The 18,813-nt window shown below is 37.1% G+C and overlaps 6 protein-coding genes across 9 annotated transcripts; 4 read left to right on the top strand and 2 right to left on the bottom strand.

Moving 5' to 3' along the window:
- Window positions 1–228: 228 nt before the first annotated feature.
- PrBP (Prenyl-binding protein) lies at window positions 229–1,457 on the top strand. The gene is made up of 4 exons (XM_014358400.2): window positions 229–533; window positions 656–718; window positions 798–1,055; window positions 1,140–1,457. Exons 1-4 carry the CDS (start codon window positions 493–495, stop codon window positions 1,219–1,221), a joined length of 444 nt encoding a protein of 147 aa, XP_014213886.1. The 5' UTR covers window positions 229–492; the 3' UTR covers window positions 1,222–1,457.
- A 782-nt stretch (window positions 1,458–2,239) lies between these two features.
- On the top strand, window positions 2,240–3,859 carry LOC106643301 (uncharacterized). Its single transcript, XM_014358389.2, has 3 exons — window positions 2,240–2,703; window positions 3,115–3,323; window positions 3,405–3,859. The coding sequence occupies exons 1-3, from the start codon at window positions 2,469–2,471 to the stop codon at window positions 3,759–3,761; spliced, it is 801 nt and encodes a 266-aa protein (XP_014213875.1). The 5' UTR covers window positions 2,240–2,468; the 3' UTR covers window positions 3,762–3,859.
- Window positions 3,860–4,164: 305 nt separating this feature from the next.
- On the bottom strand, window positions 4,165–8,660 carry Cul2 (cullin 2). Its single transcript, XM_014358643.3, has 7 exons — window positions 7,862–8,660; window positions 7,212–7,419; window positions 6,641–7,139; window positions 6,161–6,559; window positions 5,916–6,086; window positions 4,908–5,846; window positions 4,165–4,819 (listed from the first exon to the last, which is right to left on the bottom strand). The coding sequence occupies exons 2-7, from the start codon at window positions 7,328–7,330 to the stop codon at window positions 4,688–4,690; spliced, it is 2,259 nt and encodes a 752-aa protein (XP_014214129.1). The 5' UTR covers window positions 7,331–7,419; window positions 7,862–8,660; the 3' UTR covers window positions 4,165–4,687.
- Window positions 8,661–10,041: 1,381 nt separating this feature from the next.
- Window positions 10,042–12,330, top strand: LOC106642747 (uncharacterized). The gene is made up of 4 exons (XM_089592593.1): window positions 10,042–10,278; window positions 10,356–10,628; window positions 10,714–10,836; window positions 11,238–12,330. Exons 1-4 carry the CDS (start codon window positions 10,042–10,044, stop codon window positions 11,937–11,939), a joined length of 1,335 nt encoding a protein of 444 aa, XP_089448719.1. The 3' UTR covers window positions 11,940–12,330.
- A 1,093-nt stretch (window positions 12,331–13,423) lies between these two features.
- On the top strand, window positions 13,424–17,696 carry Ssrp (structure specific recognition protein). 2 transcript variants are annotated; one of them, XM_089593430.1, is made up of 14 exons: window positions 13,424–13,878; window positions 13,958–14,020; window positions 14,249–14,434; window positions 14,506–14,721; window positions 14,829–15,004; window positions 15,075–15,210; window positions 15,292–15,395; window positions 15,475–15,603; window positions 15,678–15,969; window positions 16,047–16,202; window positions 16,285–16,437; window positions 16,518–16,949; window positions 17,027–17,098; window positions 17,178–17,696. In XM_089593430.1, the coding sequence occupies exons 2-14, from the start codon at window positions 13,970–13,972 to the stop codon at window positions 17,274–17,276; spliced, it is 2,202 nt and encodes a 733-aa protein (XP_089449556.1). In that variant the 5' UTR covers window positions 13,424–13,878; window positions 13,958–13,969; the 3' UTR covers window positions 17,277–17,696. The 2 variants fall into 2 exon arrangements, with proteins under 2 accessions (XP_089449556.1, XP_014213086.2); XM_014357600.3 differs by having other exon boundaries at window positions 13,425–13,878; window positions 16,047–16,205; window positions 17,178–17,695.
- Window positions 17,556–18,792, bottom strand: LOC106642756 (TP53-regulated inhibitor of apoptosis 1). 3 transcript variants are annotated; one of them, XM_089593431.1, is made up of 3 exons: window positions 18,572–18,792; window positions 18,252–18,439; window positions 17,556–17,930 (listed from the first exon to the last, which is right to left on the bottom strand). In XM_089593431.1, the coding sequence occupies exons 2-3, from the start codon at window positions 18,417–18,419 to the stop codon at window positions 17,844–17,846; spliced, it is 255 nt and encodes an 84-aa protein (XP_089449557.1). In that variant the 5' UTR covers window positions 18,420–18,439; window positions 18,572–18,792; the 3' UTR covers window positions 17,556–17,843. The 3 variants fall into 3 exon arrangements, with proteins under 3 accessions (XP_089449557.1, XP_014213105.1, XP_014213117.1); XM_014357619.2 differs by having other exon boundaries at window positions 18,252–18,421; XM_014357631.2 differs by lacking the exon at window positions 18,252–18,439 and adding an exon at window positions 18,065–18,213.
- Between the last annotated feature and the right edge of the window lie 21 nt (window positions 18,793–18,813).

Raw genomic sequence — 18,813 nt, 5'->3', positions numbered from 1 at the left:
TTTGACGATGGGCCAATTGACATCACTATTTTACTCCAATATCTCTTTGTATCTAAACTTTAAATAAAAATTTAAAATGCCTTGAAAAAAACAATATGCACCAAACATGTAAATTTCAAATCATTCTACAAGTGAGCGGTTGTTCAAAATTCCCTCCAGTTGTGTGTAACCTAACCTGGTTGCCGTTGCCCTAGCCCAGCACGCAATCCACATCCACACGTACAGTAGAGTGTGTAAACAATAATAAACAAACACGTCCCTCTTGTTCAAGCTTATTCAATCAATAATAAAAAACAAAGTTTGATTTTGTTCATAGAAAGTAAGTGGAAAGTATTTGGATTTCAATTTGCATTGTTTACTAGAATTTCGAGTGATTGGCGTTATTGCCGAGTTTAGGTACTTATCTATACCTACATCTCTCTGAATAACTTACCTTGACGAAAAAATAGGTTTTGTAAAACTTACGTCCCAAGTGTCAGTTTAATTTTAAATATGCCATCTCGCGCAGAAGAAATCTTCAAAGGTTTCCAAATGTAAGTACAAGGTTAAATTATTGATACGTGAACTTTATAATCGCACTTTGACCATTGTAACTCTCGCTTGTGGGTTGTGTTCGTAACATATTGTTTATAAAATACTTTCCTCACTTTTACAGAAATTGGATTAATCTGAGAGATGCTGATACGGGAAAAATTTTGTGGCAGGGAAACGAAGACTTGTAAGTATGAGTATTCTACAGGAATACATCGTTACTAAGTATTCCTTCATGTGCAATTTTTCTGTTTATTTTAATATAGGTCAGTACCAGATATTGAACACGAAGCCCACGTTCCTAAAAAAATCCTAAAATGCCGTGCAGTCTCCAGGGAAATTAATTTCAGCACATCCGAACCTATGGAAAGATTCAGATTGGAACAAAAAGTTCTATTTAAAGGACGTTGTTTGGAAGAGTGGTTCTTTGAACTCGGTTTTGTCATTCCCAATAGCACTAACACTTGGCAAAGTTTATTCCAATCTGCTCCTGAAAGCCAAATGATGCCTGCTAATGTCTTAAAGTACATATACTTTTATTAATAATTCAATATGGATACAATATTGTAAATATGTAAACATATACAATTTTTTTCTTCTATTTACAGTGGAAACATGGTGATAGAAACTAAATTCTTTGATGATGATCTACTTTTGGCAACAAGTAAACTAAGATTATTTTACGTATAAAATAAAATAATTTTATACCAAGAAATCTGTCAGTAGTCGAAAATGCACATTTGTCTTGAGCTAAGCTATGAATTTATTCACAATGTAAATATAAACGTAAGTACGATATCCTTTGTAAATTCATACAACAGTCACTAAGAGTCGAATCACTGTTATTAACTGTAATTTTTTGTCTACTTTGTAAGTTTGTGATATTTATAAAAAAAACTGTTATTAATAAAAAATAGGTAATTTAGGTAATAGTATACGTTATTCTTAGGAAGTTCATTTTCTATCAATTACATAGCACATTTATTATACTTATTATACAGCTACTGAATATTGAATAATTTTTTTTCATAGTTTAAAGCGAACTTTTGTAAATGTATGTATATATTTTAACTTTTTATGTCTTAAACTTATGTTCAGCAACAAAATAAGTACTATTATGAAATTGAACATTCAAACTTTGTACAATTAATGATGTGGTTTGTGTGACAATAAAAACAAGAGAATAATCGATATTCAGCTTCATAATTTATTCTTAGTTTTTGAAACAAAACCAAATTAAAAGATGAACATAAATGATGATCCAGACGAAAAATCGGTAAGCACAGAATTAGCGTTTACTCGACCGACTATTTTCAAAGGGAGGGACGACGCGGGTGTCAGCATTGTAAGCATTCCTGTACTCTTCTTCAAAAGCTTCCTAGGAAAGCCCAACAAGGGAGAAGCAGATATATATTAGATAAAAATACGTAGATTGGCTGTCTGTGCTAACAGTGCAACCCACCTCTGCTAGTTCTGCGTCGTTGTGCTATTGATTCGTGGTGTACAAGTAATACATTTCTTGGGCTTCACTACCCCTCTTAGGGAGGCACACGTTAAACATACCGATCCCCTACCTCTCACTTTTTTTCTCTCTGCCTGTCTATCTATCTTGCATGCAGGTGTAAGAAAAAAGAAAAGAAAATAAAGCGAGGAAAGAAACGACGGCCGTGCGCTACTGAGTCGTCCGACCAGGGGGGGTCCTCTAACATTAACTCTTACTCTGATGTGAATTCAGCCGCTGGTACCATTATAATCATTGTCAGTCAAATTTATTTAGATAATGGGTTTACTGTAAAACAAACACAATATTTTACTGTACGTAGAGTACAAATTTGCCAAAAACGGAAGTATAGCGATAAAAAATCGTATTTTGAGAGCAAGTAGTGCGCAAGCACACCCTAGCCGCAGTCGTGATTCACGAACAGGAGTACACGATAATGGAGCTGAAGGACGACGATGACAACGAAACGGGCCGGCAACTCTTTCTGGTGGGCTCGCCCCGGGATCCTTTGGTTTCGGCTGGCTCGATCGTCGAAAACAGCGCAACCGGCAACGGCAACAACGGCCACACTGGCGGCGAAGATATGAATCCCGGCGGCGATCTGCAGTCGAGTGCCCTCGTCGGCCTAATGGGTGCGCAATCCTCGTCGGTTTGCTTTCCTGCTAAATTCAGTAAGTGGCCACACACGCACTCACACAGCCCTTCCTCTCCTCGTCTTTGGCACCGTGTGTTTTTTTTCTGATTTAATTAACTCTCCCTTGTTCTCTAGCTCCTCTCCCACTGTGTGCTGTGCACCAAGTTGGGGCAGACACACGGTCTGTGTGTGCTCTCAATTAAATTATTGCTAAATGCATTAAGCGGCTGCTCTCTCACTTTGTACCATCCCTTCTTTTAAATAAAGTTAGCGATAATCAGTTTAACAGTTATGAACTGCTTTGCCATTGACCAAACTTGCCGTCGCCACCACAGCCACCCTCCCTAAACGCGCGCTCGTTAGCGCTACTCGTTCGGTCGCTGCTTCCGCCCACTCTCAATGTTTTATTGTGATGCCTTGATCTGTTCACGCTATTGCTCCAATGTAGCATATGACTTTACATCCACGAGTCCTGGAAGCGAAGAGCGACCTCCAACTGGAGCTATTGGCAAACGAAAGCAGCGCAGGTATCGCACGACCTTCACTAACTTTCAGCTGGAGGAGCTTGAGAGAGCTTTTCAAAAAACCCACTATCCGGATGTCTTTTTTCGGGAAGAGCTGGCGTTGAGAATACAGCTGACTGAAGCTAGAGTACAAGTAAATACAGAAATTACTTGATGTCGATTCAAATTTCAAACATCTACATCACGGAGTTGAATCAAAAATTATCCCATTTAGGTTTGGTTTCAAAACAGAAGAGCCAAATGGCGAAAGCAAGAGAAGCAATGCAAAAATACTTCTCAAATGACATCTCATCTTACGACGGATTGTCACGATGTACATCAGCACCAGCACCAGCACCAACAACCGCAGCAGGCTCAACCGGACCATATTCTGCTGGAACCACCTCTTGGGAGTCCACCCCCGATATATCTTGGCATGGAGTGGGCGGGATTTTCGCCTTATAGCACCACAAACACACCTTCGCCGCTCATTATTAATGGAGTGAATAAGCCTCCGGAATCTGACGACAATTCTTTGCTGGACCCAGAATTGCTTCAATTGAAGACACCGCGATCGCAATGGAAATTGTGAAATAATTGTCTTCTTATTCTAGTGATTTTTTTATGCACTGGATTTTTGCAGATTTCACTGAAACTTAAATTCTCTTACAAAAAGTGCAACTGTTACACTATTTCGATTAAATCGTTAATTAAATATATACTTACGATTTATATAAAAATAATTAAAAAAAAAAAAAAAAAAAAAAAAAAAAATTAATTGTTAGTGATAGATTTTGTAAGAATCGCGTTTAATAGTTTACTTTCTCGAATTTGCCCAAGAAATGATTGTAAATTTTTTTTCTTTATTCTTTATAAAATGTTCCTAAATTTTGCATTTTTATTACAAAATGATAATCAATTTAATGAAAAAAACATTTGTAATATGTTCAAATTAAAATCGTTAATTTAATTTGTTGTATCTTAAATTAAAGTCATTTATTTTTTAAAATAGTAACATCTTTATTCAGTGCGCATATATTACAGTTATTCGTTTTATTCTATTACGATATTTGATCAGTATTTAGAGCAAATAATTTAAACTGCTCAGAAAGTACAATTGTTAAGGCGAAAGTATTTAAAAACTTTCTGTAATTTCATGTTAGGATTAATGGTTGTCAAACTTTTTAAAAAAGGTTTTGTAATTATCAAATCGTTTTAGCGTCTCACATGATTTTTTTTCTTTTATAAAATATGTATAACCCACATCTTCCTTGACATCTCAAAAATAAAAAAAATATATACCGCAAAAAAATTAACAAAATATTTGAAAAATCAAAAATTTTTCATCACTTTGCATTCTTGATCGTCAGCCGACAATATTTTTAACAAACGGCGATGACATGAAAAGCCCCTGAATTATTTAGTTTTCAAAATCAATAGTTCTAATAGCCTTTCGTTTATCGACAGCGACGATCTGAATTAAATAAAAATAAATTAAATTGTATAATTACGTTTTGGTTACGCAACATACGAATATTCATCTGCACTCTTTGAAGTGCGCTCAATGTACTGTTTGTCAATAAGATTTTCTATGCATTTCTTGATCATTCCAATTGATGGTGCAAAGGTAACTTTTGACTGTCCAAGAACCTGTTAAAAAATTTTGGATACAAATCACTTAAAATATTGAAATATCGTTAGTTTCCAAAGATTAGAGAAAAAATTTCAAGTTAAATACCTCTTGCACCAGCTGATTATGTTTCAAAACCTTACGACTCTTCATTATGCGCACAATAGCAGCCTGCAAGTAAAGCTTGCGGTCGTCGTCGACGCTACGATGAGTGGCCTCTGTATCGTGCGGCGCGTCCTTCTGCAGTGCTCCGGTAACGCGGAACTTTGTCCTCTTATTATAATAATCCAAGTTCAGAGTAAGAATCGTGTCTTCGTCAAGTTCACCTTCCAATGATTTTTTCAACAACTTGCAGTCCACGAGTGTGATAGCATGCTTAACTAGCTGATCATGGGACAGCCTTAAGGACGCAGCTGCTTCCTTGCATGAAATTGCGTCACAGTGTTCGAACAGCAGCAGTAGAGCCATCTGATACGTTTGTACGGTCACCAAGTAAGGCTTCTTCAGGTAGTTGAGCTTTAACTCACCTTGACACAGGTGATGCAACCACGTGAGTTTACGGCCGCTGAACTGGGCATGATAAAAGGATTCGAACGCTTGCACTGACTTTTCTAGCTGCTGAGGAACGTGAAACGGACCAGGTGACGGCGGCAACCCCAAGGGCCAGGCACCAGCTTGCAACACGTATACGCTGAAGCCAATGCCAAACTGATGGTGCTCGCCCTCGCGTTCACGCAAGCTCGTCGTGAACTTGGTATTCAAATCAGCGGAAACCGACATGTCCGTGAACATACGGTGCAATTTATTCGTAAATTCGTAACCGCACGCTTGCTTTAACCTGTCGATCATTGCTTCCTCCGCATCCATGGATTGCGATTGCTGGTGAATTAGTCGTTTGGCGAGCATTCGTGCATAAAATTTTTGGAACACATCTTTGTCATCAACGTACTTGAAAACGGTTATCGAGCGCGTAAGTTTCTCTTCAATTTCAGCCTCCGACGCAACCTTTGTTGATTTTTTTAACAGCGAATCGCAATATTTCGCTAGCTACAAAGAAAATTTGTTTGTAAACATTTTTTCCCACAAGACAATTTTTGGTGTTAAAAAAATAATTACTAATTCAGGGGCACGTGCTGGTTGTCGTGGCGCAGGCCTGTGATTAACAACAGCCGAGCACGCTTTGTCAAGAGCACCAATGAACGCCTGGTCTCCCTTGAACAAGTCTTTTATTAATTCCGAGTACTTGCTGTGTACATCCAACATACTTTCAACGAATTGCGTGTGAACCTGAATAAAAGCAAGATTTATAATGATTACTAGTCATAAAAATTATAGAAATTAGTTAACAAAATTAAACGCACGTTTTCGCCTTGCAAGGAACCAATTGCCTGCAATCCTTCGTTTGTTACGTGCGCGGTAAGTTTCTGAATAAGGTGAGACAAGCCTCCTGGCAGTGGCCTGAGTAACGGATAAATGAGCGCGAGATCTTTTCTTCTTTCGTGCTGGACCATTGCATCCACTTCTGTGTCCAGCCAAGTAACGTGGGCTGCAACCATTTTCTCCTCACAACACTGTCTTACCTTAGGCACCGATGTGATGTGAAGGAATCTGTGGGCTCTCAATTCTTCTTGAGCAAGGCGCCAAGTGACTTTTTCCATGTAATGAGTTACGTCTGACTGCTGTAAAAGTTCCGAAGCTTCCCTTGAATAGAAATCACCACTTCGTTTTAAGAAAGGACCTTCAAAAATTTCTTGATACAGCTAAAAAAAAAAAAAAATTTGATTCATTCAAAAAAATCGACTCCTCAACATCTTTGCTGTAATTGGAGGTTTTTCATTTACATTCAGCTGATCCTTTAGCTTATATTCTTCGACTCTCACAAAACTCTGAATAACACCCCGAATGATGTTTGCTTGAATTGGTTGTGCTTCTCCTACTCTATCCGCATTTATTCCTTCCAGAAGTAACGTAACAAGGCAGTCTTTTAAGGATTCAATCATCTTTTTTTTCCAAATGTATAAACCTAATTCACCAATTTCCTTCTGTTCTTGACACTCTGGGGAATTGGTGGAAGATGTTCCATAAAAAATTTCGGCTTCATTCAGCCTTTGCTTTTTAATGTGTTGCTGATTAAAAAATAAATACAATTGGTGAAGGTAACTGATTCCCTGAGAGTATTCCTCCCAGGCTTGGTAATAGGCTTGCAGTAGGCCATTTTCCCCTTGCAACTTTACTTTAGCCAATAACTGAGTAACATGGTTATCTAAAAATCTAGCTGTTTCATTGTACAGACGATCAGCTAGTGGTTCAGGATAAGCAACACACAGAGAATAAACATCACTGAAAAACAAACAAGTTTTCATCACCATGTCCCACAAATAAACCATGAAACATAGAAAAGTCCTAGCTTACCTAAATCTATCGTTCCATATTGCCCTTGGAACATTAGCTAACGTTATCACACCTTTAACAGTCTCTTGCAAGACATTCCATGTCTGATGAAAGTCCACAACTTTGGGTTTGAGAGACATGTTTAAAATTTATTATTTCTAGCACCGTTGTCAATATACAAAAATCACTTTGTAAAATTGTAATATTAAATTCTATTAAAAATCTACCCCTAAAAACAAAGAAAAAACAGAATGATAAAGCAGTAAAGAGTGAAGTATAAAGAAATCTTTGTTTAACTAAATTTAAAAATAAGCAGCTCTTCTTTGTACTATCATATATACATATTCAACTCCAAGCTGTTTTTAGCCACACATTGTGTTTGTTTGCAGTATGCATGAGACCTTCAACTTGTCAGATGACTAGCATTCTCTTATTAAAAAATATTCTTGCTCACAGCAACGTAAAACCGAAAATCACTCGATTAATGTAAGAATGAAAAATAATCAAAAGAGCTGTTTATTTTTTAGTTAAGACTAAAAATTTGCTCAACGATCTCGACGACGTCGCTCTCCTAGAGAGTCTCAGTCTCAGGTCTCAGAAAGAGAGCCATACATATGATGTGTGTGTGTGTACATGTGAATACATGAGTATGTGTTTGCGCAACAACTTACCGATGGCAAATGGCAACAAACGCCAAAATAGAAATCCCAGAAGGTCAGAGAACTGCAATTATTAGGTAGTCGTCGTCCAGTAAAAGCCGTAGAAGAAAACTGCAAGCAGCAACAGTAGCAATAGAGCAGAAAAACGGGTAAACGTACACTTGAATCGAAAGCTATACACGTTCAACAATTTGAGTATAGCGGCAGAAGCAGCCTCCTAGGAGACGGACTGTTCTGGACCACTTATTTTTGGGATAACACGAGTCATTCCCTGCACTTGTCCACAGATGCATGACCACTTGTAATTGCTCGGCCCTCTCCTATCTTGTCTTCTGCTGCTTCTGCTGTTGTTGATGTTTCACCTCGACCTCTCTCACTCCTTTCTTTTCCACCCTTTTTCTCTCGTCAAGGTTATCGCACATACACTCCTATTCTCCTACATGCATACGAGAGAAGTGAAGTATACACCTTCTCTCTTTCCTCTTATACTTTCGGCGAACACTTAACCGAATAATTTTTATAGATACCTACGAGTGAACAAAAGCAAGAATCAAAGAAAGAGGGAAAACGACGACGGCTCACTCTCTAATTGTATGCTATCAGATCACGTACTTCCACGTGCTCTTTTCTATTCTTCAACGCATAGCTTTTTTCAATCCTTTATTTAAGCCATATCTTGATGTAGTACTTATATCTTCTTTTGTTTATATTGTAAGACTCTCCGATTTACATATGCATGTACACTACGGCGGCTACCGCACGTTATATTATCACGGCTAAGTTAAAGTTAAATGCGAACTGAAGCGTCATCAGTCTGATGCAGCCAGATAACTGAGAGCTGAAGTCTTCTCTGATGTATGTGTCATAAATATGTGCGTACATGTATGTATATAGGTATTTAACGTTCATTAAAAGCTTAATTTTCGCAAATATCCTAGCATTCTATTTAAGTTAGCTCTATTTATTTATTTATTTTTTTCGGAGTCTTTGGTGGCGTTCGATTCAATCGCTCGCTGCAATCGATAATCGCCCTCGATCGATACATTGCGACTACAGCGATTCTTCACGTAGCCTGTTAACCTTATAATATTATAAACAACTATAAACAACTATAAATTACAAACAACCACTGAAACTGGCTAAACTGAAACGATGAAAGCACACCCACGCAATCATAAACTGCATTTGGTGACTTTGGGTTGAACAAAGTTGTGATGAACGATTTGTAATATATCGAACAATCTAAATCAGACCTTTCGAGTTTTCGACTTTGGGGGTTTTTGGATCCCACGAAACGCGATGTATCGAAAAATAAAAATTTTTTTTTTGATAATCCCTAATACAAAATAATTAAAAAGAGCAGTTTGGGGACTGCAATGTATAACATACAATCCAATCCTCTTTAATTCAAATTTCAACTACGTTTTATCAAATATATCACAAGAATAATCTGGACATTATTAACATCATTATTATTGCTCCTGTATTCATTTATCATTCGATTCTTGTTTGATTGCATTTTTGTCCCTGTTATAAAAACACTAAGGCAAAATTACACGACAATTAATGGGTTGCAATTTTAGCATATAAGTAAGAGTTATCTGTACAAGCGTATATTTTGATAATGGCTGTATATGTTGGTATATATTCAAATTTTCATATATGCCACACTGGCCCAATGGGATCTTTTACCGCTTAACTGTAATATCTCTAGTCCACAAGATCTCTTATGTTTATATGTTGTATAATATTATCTCCATAGGTCTTCTACAAAGCAAGACATAAAAGAAATAAATATCACACATATTTCTCCCTATTGATAAGTATATCTCTCACACGACACACGATACATTTTCTGCAAAAACAGGATAGTCTGATGGCAAAGCGAGGTGAGATCACTGCTTGAAGCATTTTAAGAGCATTAATTGGATGGGGGGACTCAAAGGGGGGGTCGGTTTTATACACACAACAGATTCTACCCTCTGTCGCTGTTACCAAAACTTGCCGCATAATCGGAACTTGAATTGGCAAATGGCGTTGGCGCTGTATGGGGCGGATGGATCTTTTTTTTTGCAATGACTTAATTGGATCAGCGTTGGGTTAGGCGGATTCAATATCGGAATATACCTACTATATGCATGTATACGTTCCAAAGATTCACATATTTGCGTCGCTCGCGAAATTATTGGATCATGGAGTGTCACGGCAGAGGTCACGGAGACAAGATGCCGTTGAATAGCAGCAACAGCGATGGTGATTGCGTTGCCAATAAAATACAAAATTCCGTAACTCCGCAAGATGTAGCTCTTGTGGCGCAGCGTTTTACCAAGGACCCGTTGGTTCAAGTACTCACGTACGACTTGGGGAATTACTCATCCAACAAACTGGGATATTTGGGGAGCCACAGACAACTGACGGTTGAAATTAAGGTGAATTTTATACACCAATGGTTTATTGTTAATTGTAAAATTTATTGATACATGATGAATCGTTTCTCTTCGTTTAGAAAAAGGATAAAAATGACGTAGAAACGCTAAAGTTATTCGTGAAATCGGTACCCCACGACAGCGTGAAACAGGTTGAATTGATCAACGACTTGAAAGTTTTTGAAGAAGAGTACAATTTTTTCAACAACATCGTTCCACAGTTATTAAAACATTATGTAGGCGAGCAATTTGCGCCAACGTGTTATTTATCGAAGCCAGACTCTCTAATAATGGAAGATCTTAGACGTCAAAATTACCAATTGCGTGCAAACATTTTCGACTGCTATCAGGAGGTAAAATCGGTGCTCTCAACTTTGGCTCAATTTCACGCCTCTTCTATTATCGCCGAGGCCGAATTAACTCAATTGTCTAAGGTAGGAAATAGTTTGTTTGAATTATTTCTTTTTTTTTTTATTTCTTTTTTTTTTATTGCTCTCAACTTTGGCTCAATTTCACGCCTCTTCTATTATCGCCGAGGCCGAATTAACTCAATTGTCTAAGGTAGGAAATCGTTTGTTTGAATTATTTTTTTTATTTATTTTTATTTTTATTTCTCGATACACGATTCACGCAAATTAAAATGGTTTTTTCATTTACCGATGGGTGGGGCTTAATTCCTTAATTGGGCCGCAGTCGCATGTGGCTACGCTGTGTTACTACGGCATATGCATACGCGTACATCTGCGTTTTTGCGTACTAGCGTAGCCCACGAGAGACAACGTGTCTGTGTGAGAGAGAGAGAGAGAGAGAAAAGTATGCAGATTTGGTCTCACGCAGATCTCTCTCTCGCTCTTTCGGTGACTTGGGGATTATGCACGAATGTAAAAAAGTGCTATGGACAGACACGCGTAAAAACAATTTTTAAACAAGTATTGAGTATTGTATTTTTCCCCCCTTTTCAGAAACCTGTATCTTTGAAAGAGCACTATCCAGATCACTTGACAGAGAAGTTTTTCGACAAGGATTACGGTTTGTATGAATGGGTTCAAAATGGCATGAGTATCGTCTACCTCGTTGGTGAAAAATTAGGCCACGATCCTCAAAAATTGCGCAAAGGCTTTGAGAAACTTCAGGAGACAGTTAAACCTTCAAAAGTCCATCGCAATGTTATTACACACAACGATCTCTGGACGAATAATATCATGTTCGACGACAGCAAACCAACGCCGAAATCTATACTCGTGGACTTCCAGATGATAAGGTATGGCCCTCAGGTCCTGGACGTTCTGGAGCTATTATATTTTCATACGTCTCGCGATTTCCGTAAGACCCACGAGAAGGAGTTGGTGCAGATTTATCAGTCAGTGGTGGAGGAAACGGTGAAAATGAGTAAAATGTCAGGGATAGCCAAGGTCTCGTCCTTACAGGAAACTGTTGCTGCGATGGATGATTTGAGAATATTTGGGCCTGGAATGGCTAGTGTGTACTTACCAGTGGTATTGATAGATCAAAAAACATTAAAAGACCTCACGAAAGAGTCCATTGATTCCATGACAGGAGACAGGATTGAATTGACTTTGGATTTAATGGAAAAAAATAAGCTGTATAAAGATCGAATCAAGGAATCTGTTGACGTATTAGCAACTATTTGCAATACATTGTAAGCTGATTGCCTTCGACTCTTGGTCCTTAAATTATATCTGGGAGGAAAAATAGTTTTTCCCGTTCTAGTTTTTATAAACTATTATCTTCTTTTGCACGGCTGCCAACCAGGAATGAGAGTCATAATTTCACCACTACAGGGACCATTACAACATCTTGTTGACATTTAAATTATTGTGATCACACGTCATATAAGCTGTATTTGAGATTGAGAAATTTTATACATTTTTTATTTAAAAGTAATTATTTTGTCTGTATACTTATTACTATGTTTTCACTGTTTTTGTGCACGCGTCCATACGAAAATCACTACCTATATATGTAATGACAGATGTACACACCTGTGTGAAATATCCCATAATATACTTAATGTGATTGTCCAAAGTCCCCGAAGTGGTTGTACGAACATTACAAGGATTGAAAACCAAACGTATACTTAAGTAATATTTTATAATTTACGAATACCGCTGGGTGCATGACGTTGGAGGGAAAAGAGCTGAAGCCACGTCACTACTTAGTTATTTTAACATAAGTAGGTATCTAGATGTTCTATCCACTTGATGAATACTTTAACAATTGTATCTTGTGGGAAATGGGCTGTGGGCTGTGAGGCCTGAGGGTGTGAGGTGGGGGTCGATTCGCTAGTGAGGGCCACTTGAACTAATAAGATTTAACATTGCCCACTAGATTCGTTCACCTTACAATCCAGGGACGGTCGGGGACGGTGTGAGCGAGTCGGAGACGAAAGTGAACAAGTGCTCTTCTCCGATCGTCCGCGATCGTCCCTGACCGTACGCGATGCGGAGTTGTACACGTTAGGTTAGATTAATGCTGTATGTAAACAATAGTTTGTAAATAAAGAAGTGCAAATACAAACAAGTTTGTTTACTTTTTGCATTAATCTAACCTAACGTGTACAACTGCGCATCGCGTACGGTCAGGGACGATCGCGGACGATCGGAGAAGAGCACTTGTTCACTTTCGTCTCCGACTCGCTCACACCGTCCCCGACCGTCCCTGGATTGTAAGGTGAACGAATCTATTTATTCGCTCCGAGCCGATGCAGAGGTTGCGCTCCCTCTAGCCAAAATCAGGCAAAATTTCTTGCATGTAAACAAACGGTTTAGAACATATATACATACGGACAGCTTCTTATACCTCTATGGTACTAACTGTCGGTGGGTTCCGCATGTCAACAAACTCCGAAATATCAGATGGCATGGGAGCGAAAACAGTAAAAAATATCAAAGTTTGTTGACATGCGGAACCCACCGACAGTTAGTACAGGTTGACGCTAGCGCTGCCCGACCATGCGGCGTTGCCACGACCTACGTAACTTAACTGCTGGCAGCATTTGCGGAATACACCCATTTTATGGACTTTGGGGGTAAGGTGAGGGCAGCACCAGTTATGCATCTGGCCCATCATGGGCGAACGCCCATCGCCCATGAACTTTTACTTTACCCTCTCATTTTACTAACCAAACTAATGAATTGAAAGACTTGTTTGTCTAAATAAAATCCCTTATTCCCAATCCTCATCAAGTGAAAGTATATTATACATTCATCATGGATGCCATGATCCGATGAATTCATGATCCCGATTAAAAATTTAATGAGGCTGTAATGGGGACATAGCTAGGCTGCCATAATTAAGCCATAATAGACCGTTTAAGTTGTAGTTAGGTCCCTATTACAGCACTAACCTAACCTTAACTGGGAATCTTTACTGTCCCCGCAAATAAAACATTGCACTTTTCTTTCATAGTTTTCATACTTACCTACCGCTACCGGTCTGTCGTTATAAATTCTCCCGCGCCATTCGCCAACAAGTTCTGTCTTGAGTACTTCTATCTCGGCAGTGCACAACCACTTTATGAGTTTTGAAACGCGACGCAATCTAGTTGCTTTCATCATTCTCAAAAGTTTTCAGCATTAAACGGTAAGTTTTAGAAGCCAACTGCTTTTTTACGGCCCTTCAGATGTCAACATCCATCCTCATCATGTGCTTTTTCTTCTAGCAACCAAGAAACATGGATTTCTTGGAGTATCCCGATATCACCGCTGAGGTTAAGGGTGCCATGGTGAGTTTACTTTTTGCTTCTTTCATTCAAATATTCTTGTCGATGCTTGTAAAATCCATCAAAGCTTTCTTGCTAATATTTTCTCTTACTTTTGAGTTATACTGAGAAGTAAGCATGACATACTTTGTTGGAATTTACTATTTTTCTTCTAGAATTTATGTTTTGCGCAATATATTTTTCTGTAACGTCGTTTTTGCTGTTTAAATACGTGAACTACGAATTTTTTAGACACCTGGAAGACTTAAGATGACGGACCAGGCTTTAATATTCAAGAATCAAAAAACTGGAAAGGTGGAGCAAATATCTGCATCTGACATGGAAATGGTCAATTATCAAAAGTTTGTTGGAACTTGGGGTCTACGAATATTCTTGAAAAACGGAACCCTCCACAGATTCAGAGGGTTCAAGGAGGGCGTAAGAATTTTAGATGAGTCATTATTTTCATTTGATTAATTTGTGTAAATTAAACATGGTGTTTTTGCTAGGACCAAGAAAAAATTGCCAAGTTTTTCAATAGCAACTACAAGAAAGACATGTTGGAAAAAGAACTGAGTTTGAAAGGTTGGAATTGGGGTACAGCTAAGTTTTATGGCTCAGTTTTGAGCTTTGATGTTGGCCACCACACTGCTTTTGAAATTCCTCTTTACAACGTGTCTCAGTGTACCACTGGAAAAAACGAAGTCACCCTTGAATTTCACCAGGCAAGCGCAACTGCACATTAATATTTTTTTTAGCCAAATAACTTTTTCTTTGCAAATTAGTTTTTGATATTTTTTTTTTTATGATAAATGGTTGGGTTGTTTTGTAGAATGATGATGCTCCTGTAAGTTTACTAGAAATGAGATTCCACATTCCAGTTAGTGATAATAGTGACAAAGATTCTGTAGAGCAATTCCATAAAGAAGTAATGGAAAAAGCGTCAGTTATTAATGTTAGCGGAGAATCAGTAGCACAGTTTAAAGAAATACAATGTCTCACGCCTCGGTAAAGTCAATTCTCACATCCACTGTTTAGCAATTTTGACTGATTCTAAATTATTATTCAAATTTTTCAGTGGCCGTTACGACATAACAATCTTTCAAACATTCTTCCAACTTCATGGTAAAACTTTTGATTACAAAATTCCTATGTCTACAGTTCTTAGATTGTTCTTGTTGCCACACAAAGATAATAGACAAATGTTCTTTGTTGTAAGTCTTTTTTTACATACTTGGAAAAATTTTTAGATATTTTGATAACTAATTTAATTAAATTATCTACTCCGATTTTAGGTAAGTTTGGACCCACCTATCAAACAAGGCCAAACTCGTTACCATTATTTAGTTTTACTTTTTAACCAAGACGATGTCGTAGAGATTGAGTTGCCATTTTCAGAGTAACAAAGTTTTCTCTATGTATTTAATAATGAAAATTGGTTTGTAAAATCAGTTGAGAATATTTTTAATTTTTTACAGAAAAGAACTATCAGAAAAGTACGAGGGTAAATTATCAAAAGAAATGAGTGGTCCAACTTATGAAGTTATGGGTAAAGTGATGAAAGTTATAATTAACAGAAAGCTAATTGGTCCTGGAAGCTTTCAGGGGTATAAAACAATATTATTTTAGACTTGAATAACAAATTTTTGTTTCATGCAATACATTACTTATCTGTTTTCAGAACTTCAAATACACCTGCAATTGGTTGTTCATACAAGGCAGCGGCAGGTTACCTGTATCCATTAGAAAGGGGATTTATGTATGTTCACAAGCCTCCTATTCACATACGCTTTGATGAAATCAGTTCTGTCCACTTTGCTCGAAGCGACACTTCAACGAGATCGTTTGATTTTGAAATCGAATTATCAGCTGGTACAAAACACATTTTCAGTAGTATTGAAAAAGGAGAGTATGACAAACTTTTTGACTACATAAATACGAAGAAACTACGTATTAAGAATAGAGGCAAAGGCGTAAGTATAATTTTTACTAGTTTGTCTAGATAGTTTTTTAAAACTATTTCCAATTTTTAATGTCATGTCACGTTTAGGAGAAGTCAGGTTACAATGACGACTTTAGGGGCAGTGATGAAGAGGTTGAACCTGATGCATATTTGGCAAGGGTCAAGGCTGAGGCTCAGGAAAGGGATGAGGGTGGTGATGACGATGATGATGATGAGTCCACTGATGAAGATTTCAAGCCTGCAGCAGTTAGTGTTGAACATTTAAGTCAGATAGTCCAAACAGTTCTATTTAATTTGTCGTGTTTTTTTTTTTTTTTTTCTTTAGAATGAAGAAAGTGATGTTGCTGAAGAATATGACAGTAATCCTAATGATACATCAGATAGCGATGATTCAGATGCATCAGGTGGTAGTGGCAAGAAAGAGAAAAAAGAAAAAAAAGAAAAAAAAGAGAAGAAGTCCAAGTCCGCTAAGACAGTCGTAAGTTGTTTTTTTGTATTATTTTTTTTATAATTATATCAAGCTCAACATTGTATCAAACTTTTTTCGATACTTAATAGTCCGAAAAACCAAGGAAGCCTCGTAAGCAAAAGAAAGAAAGGGATGAAAACAAGCCCAAGAGACCAGCTAGTGGTTATATGTTATACTTAAATAGTGTACGGGAAGAAATTAAAGCCAAATATCCTGATTACAAAGTTACTGAAATAGCCAAAAAAGGTGGTGAGATGTGGAAAGAACTAAAGGACAAGTCTAAGTGGGAAGAAAAGGCTAACAAGTTAAAAGAAGAATATCAAGAAGCCATGAAAGAGTACAAAGCCAGTGGTGGTAGTGCTGCTGCTTCAAAGGAATCCAAGCCCAAGAGCAAGTCCGAAAAGAAGCCTACTAAGAAAAAGGAAGTGGTAAAGGAATCTCCAACGAAATCCGGATCATTCAAGAGTAAAGAGTATATCAGTGGCGACGACAGTAGCAGTGGTGAAGAGGATTCTGAAAAGGTATATCTTAAATATAATGTTTAATAAATAGTAAAGTCGTAAACAACAAACTATATACGTTATTATTTTGATTACAGAAAAGTGAAAAACGAAAGCGCTCTTCCAGTGACGAAAGCGACAATAGTGACAAGGAAGAAAAAGAACAGTCTGTAAGTACTAAATTATTACATAATTGGATTCAAATGGTCAAACTAAAACTTTTAAGATAAATATTATTTATATTTTTAGTCAAAAAAGACTAAAAAACCTAAGAAGGCATCAGAATCAGAGGCTAGCGCTGCAGAATCTAACGAAGAAGATAGCAGTGGTGCATCAGATAGCGACTAAAAATACGGTTATACACTGGATGTATACAACCAATAATTCGTCAGTTGCGGCGTTCTATTTGTGTATAAAGATTTTGCGTATGTTCAAAACGCCTTCATGTATATTTAAGATTTTACCAGTTCTAAGTAATTTAAATAATTCTTGGCATTAACATTTTTTCACGCAGTACCTTTTCATAATTATAGTTTTTTAATAGTTCTAACAAGTTCAATAATTAAAATGTACCGTTTGTATTGAACGTTATACATATATATATATTTTTTTTTTTTACACAATCGTCATAGTTTTGTACATTAAGTAGAAGTATCTACAATATGAAATAAAAACTAAAAAATATTTAAAAAATCATTTACAACTGAAAGCCTGAATATTGTAAGGCAGTCTTGAAACTAAGTCGTAACAACATTAACATCAAATGAAATACCACACGTCTATATTACACGCTTTCTCTCGAAATATTATTGCTTTGTAACTCAAGAACGTGAGTGCTTATGTTAGAGCTGAACGAACAGCACATATATCACATATGCAGGAATTGATCGCAGAGGCTCAACTTTTGCAGCTTTGTCAGCTTGGAGGAACTTTTTCTTTCTCAGTACCCAGGTGATTGGCTTGTACATCATGCAATTCAATCTGTTGATCCTTCATTGCTTTCTGAAAATAGACGGAAAAACTATGGAAACATAGATACTGGAAAAAATTTTATTTAAATGAAATTTTTTTGATCTGCTTGACTACCCATATGAAACCGTTTGATGGAAATTTTTTATGATCTACTTGAATCTTACCTCAATACACTCTGTGTAAACTTTAAGCAAAGATGCACATGTGGAATCATTAGTGTCACCTTTAAGAAATCTTTCAGCAAACCAAGAATTGAAGCAATCATCATATGTTTTCTTAAGCTCTTTGCACTGTTCCATGATGCGATGGCTTACTAATTAACAAATAAAAATCTACTGAAAGTTAAATTACCTTGATACACTGTTGATAACTAGAGAACAGTGTGGCACACATGGAGTCATTTGTGTCACCTTTCAGGAATTTTTCAGAAAACCACACGTTAAAACAGTCGTCATATTGATTCTTGAACTCATTGCACACGCTGCCAAGGCTATTCATATGTTTCCTGCTATCACCCATTACTGAAAGAAGACATAAGACTCCAGTTGCACCACGTATATGTTAATAAAATCTTTAACGTAAATATTTTTAAAAATAGAGAATTTATATGAAAGGTTATGTTCCTCTGTATGTATAAGGCAGACATTTGAAATCAATTTAATAAAACTCACCTTAACACGATATTATTGCATACGATATGATGGGCAATATAGGTACGTCCGTGACAATATTATAATTAATTGCTCTTCAAATTAGGGAAAACTTTTTTTCCATTGACATTAGAATTTTCTTTTACTTCAAGTTTTTAAAAAAGTGACGCAACTGTATTTGTAAATCAGGTAAGTAATAATTGCCCGTAGGCTACCCAGTAAAGTAAGTGCTAAACACGGTGCTGAACTGTTGAACTGAGTGT

The sequence above is a fragment of the Copidosoma floridanum genome, unplaced genomic scaffold, assembly GCF_036245765.1.
Source record: "Copidosoma floridanum isolate Cflo_tuat_1 unplaced genomic scaffold, Cflo_Japanese_pri ptg000019l, whole genome shotgun sequence".
NCBI classification, from domain to species: domain Eukaryota; kingdom Metazoa; phylum Arthropoda; class Insecta; order Hymenoptera; family Encyrtidae; genus Copidosoma; species Copidosoma floridanum.
Note: the sequence above shows the minus strand (reverse complement) of the source record. Positions and strands in the feature narration are given on the sequence as shown.

Excerpts from the sequence above, each read along its gene's own strand:
- LOC106642747 (XM_089592593.1), top strand. The coding sequence starts at position 10,042 with ATGGAGTGTCACGGCAGAGGTCACGGAGACAAGATGCCGTTGAATAGC. Across the intron at positions 10,629-10,713 it reads TTTTCGACTGCTATCAGGAG|GAAATAGTTTGTTTGAATTA; the intron begins GTAAAATCGGTG and ends TGTCTAAGGTAG. Across the intron at positions 10,837-11,237 it reads AATTAACTCAATTGTCTAAG|AAACCTGTATCTTTGAAAGA; the intron begins GTAGGAAATCGT and ends CCCCCTTTTCAG.
- Ssrp (XM_014357600.3), top strand. The coding sequence starts at position 13,970 with ATGGATTTCTTGGAGTATCCCGATATCACCGCTGAGGTTAAGGGTGCC. Across the intron at positions 14,021-14,248 it reads CTGAGGTTAAGGGTGCCATG|ACACCTGGAAGACTTAAGAT; the intron begins GTGAGTTTACTT and ends CGAATTTTTTAG. Across the intron at positions 14,722-14,828 it reads TCACCCTTGAATTTCACCAG|AATGATGATGCTCCTGTAAG; the intron begins GCAAGCGCAACT and ends GTTGTTTTGTAG.
- Cul2 (XM_014358643.3), bottom strand. The coding sequence starts at position 7,330 with ATGTCTCTCAAACCCAAAGTTGTGGACTTTCATCAGACATGGAATGTC. Across the intron at positions 7,140-7,211 it reads ATATGGAACGATAGATTTAG|TGATGTTTATTCTCTGTGTG; the intron begins GTAAGCTAGGAC and ends TTTGTTTTTCAG. Across the intron at positions 5,847-5,915 it reads CAGCACGTGCCCCTGAATTA|CTAGCGAAATATTGCGATTC; the intron begins GTAATTATTTTT and ends TTTTCTTTGTAG.
- PrBP (XM_014358400.2), top strand. The coding sequence starts at position 493 with ATGCCATCTCGCGCAGAAGAAATCTTCAAAGGTTTCCAAAT. Across the intron at positions 719-797 it reads TGGCAGGGAAACGAAGACTT|GTCAGTACCAGATATTGAAC; the intron begins GTAAGTATGAGT and ends ATTTTAATATAG. Across the intron at positions 1,056-1,139 it reads ATGCCTGCTAATGTCTTAAA|TGGAAACATGGTGATAGAAA; the intron begins GTACATATACTT and ends TTCTATTTACAG.
- LOC106642756 (XM_089593431.1), bottom strand. The coding sequence starts at position 18,419 with ATGGGTGATAGCAGGAAACATATGAATAGCCTTGGCAGCGTGTGCAAT. Across the intron at positions 17,931-18,251 it reads GTTATCAACAGTGTATCAAG|AAAGCAATGAAGGATCAACA; the intron begins GTAATTTAACTT and ends GTCTATTTTCAG.
- LOC106643301 (XM_014358389.2), top strand. The coding sequence starts at position 2,469 with ATGGAGCTGAAGGACGACGATGACAACGAAACGGGCCGGCAACTCTTT. Across the intron at positions 2,704-3,114 it reads TTGCTTTCCTGCTAAATTCA|CATATGACTTTACATCCACG; the intron begins GTAAGTGGCCAC and ends GCTCCAATGTAG. Across the intron at positions 3,324-3,404 it reads TGACTGAAGCTAGAGTACAA|GTTTGGTTTCAAAACAGAAG; the intron begins GTAAATACAGAA and ends TATCCCATTTAG.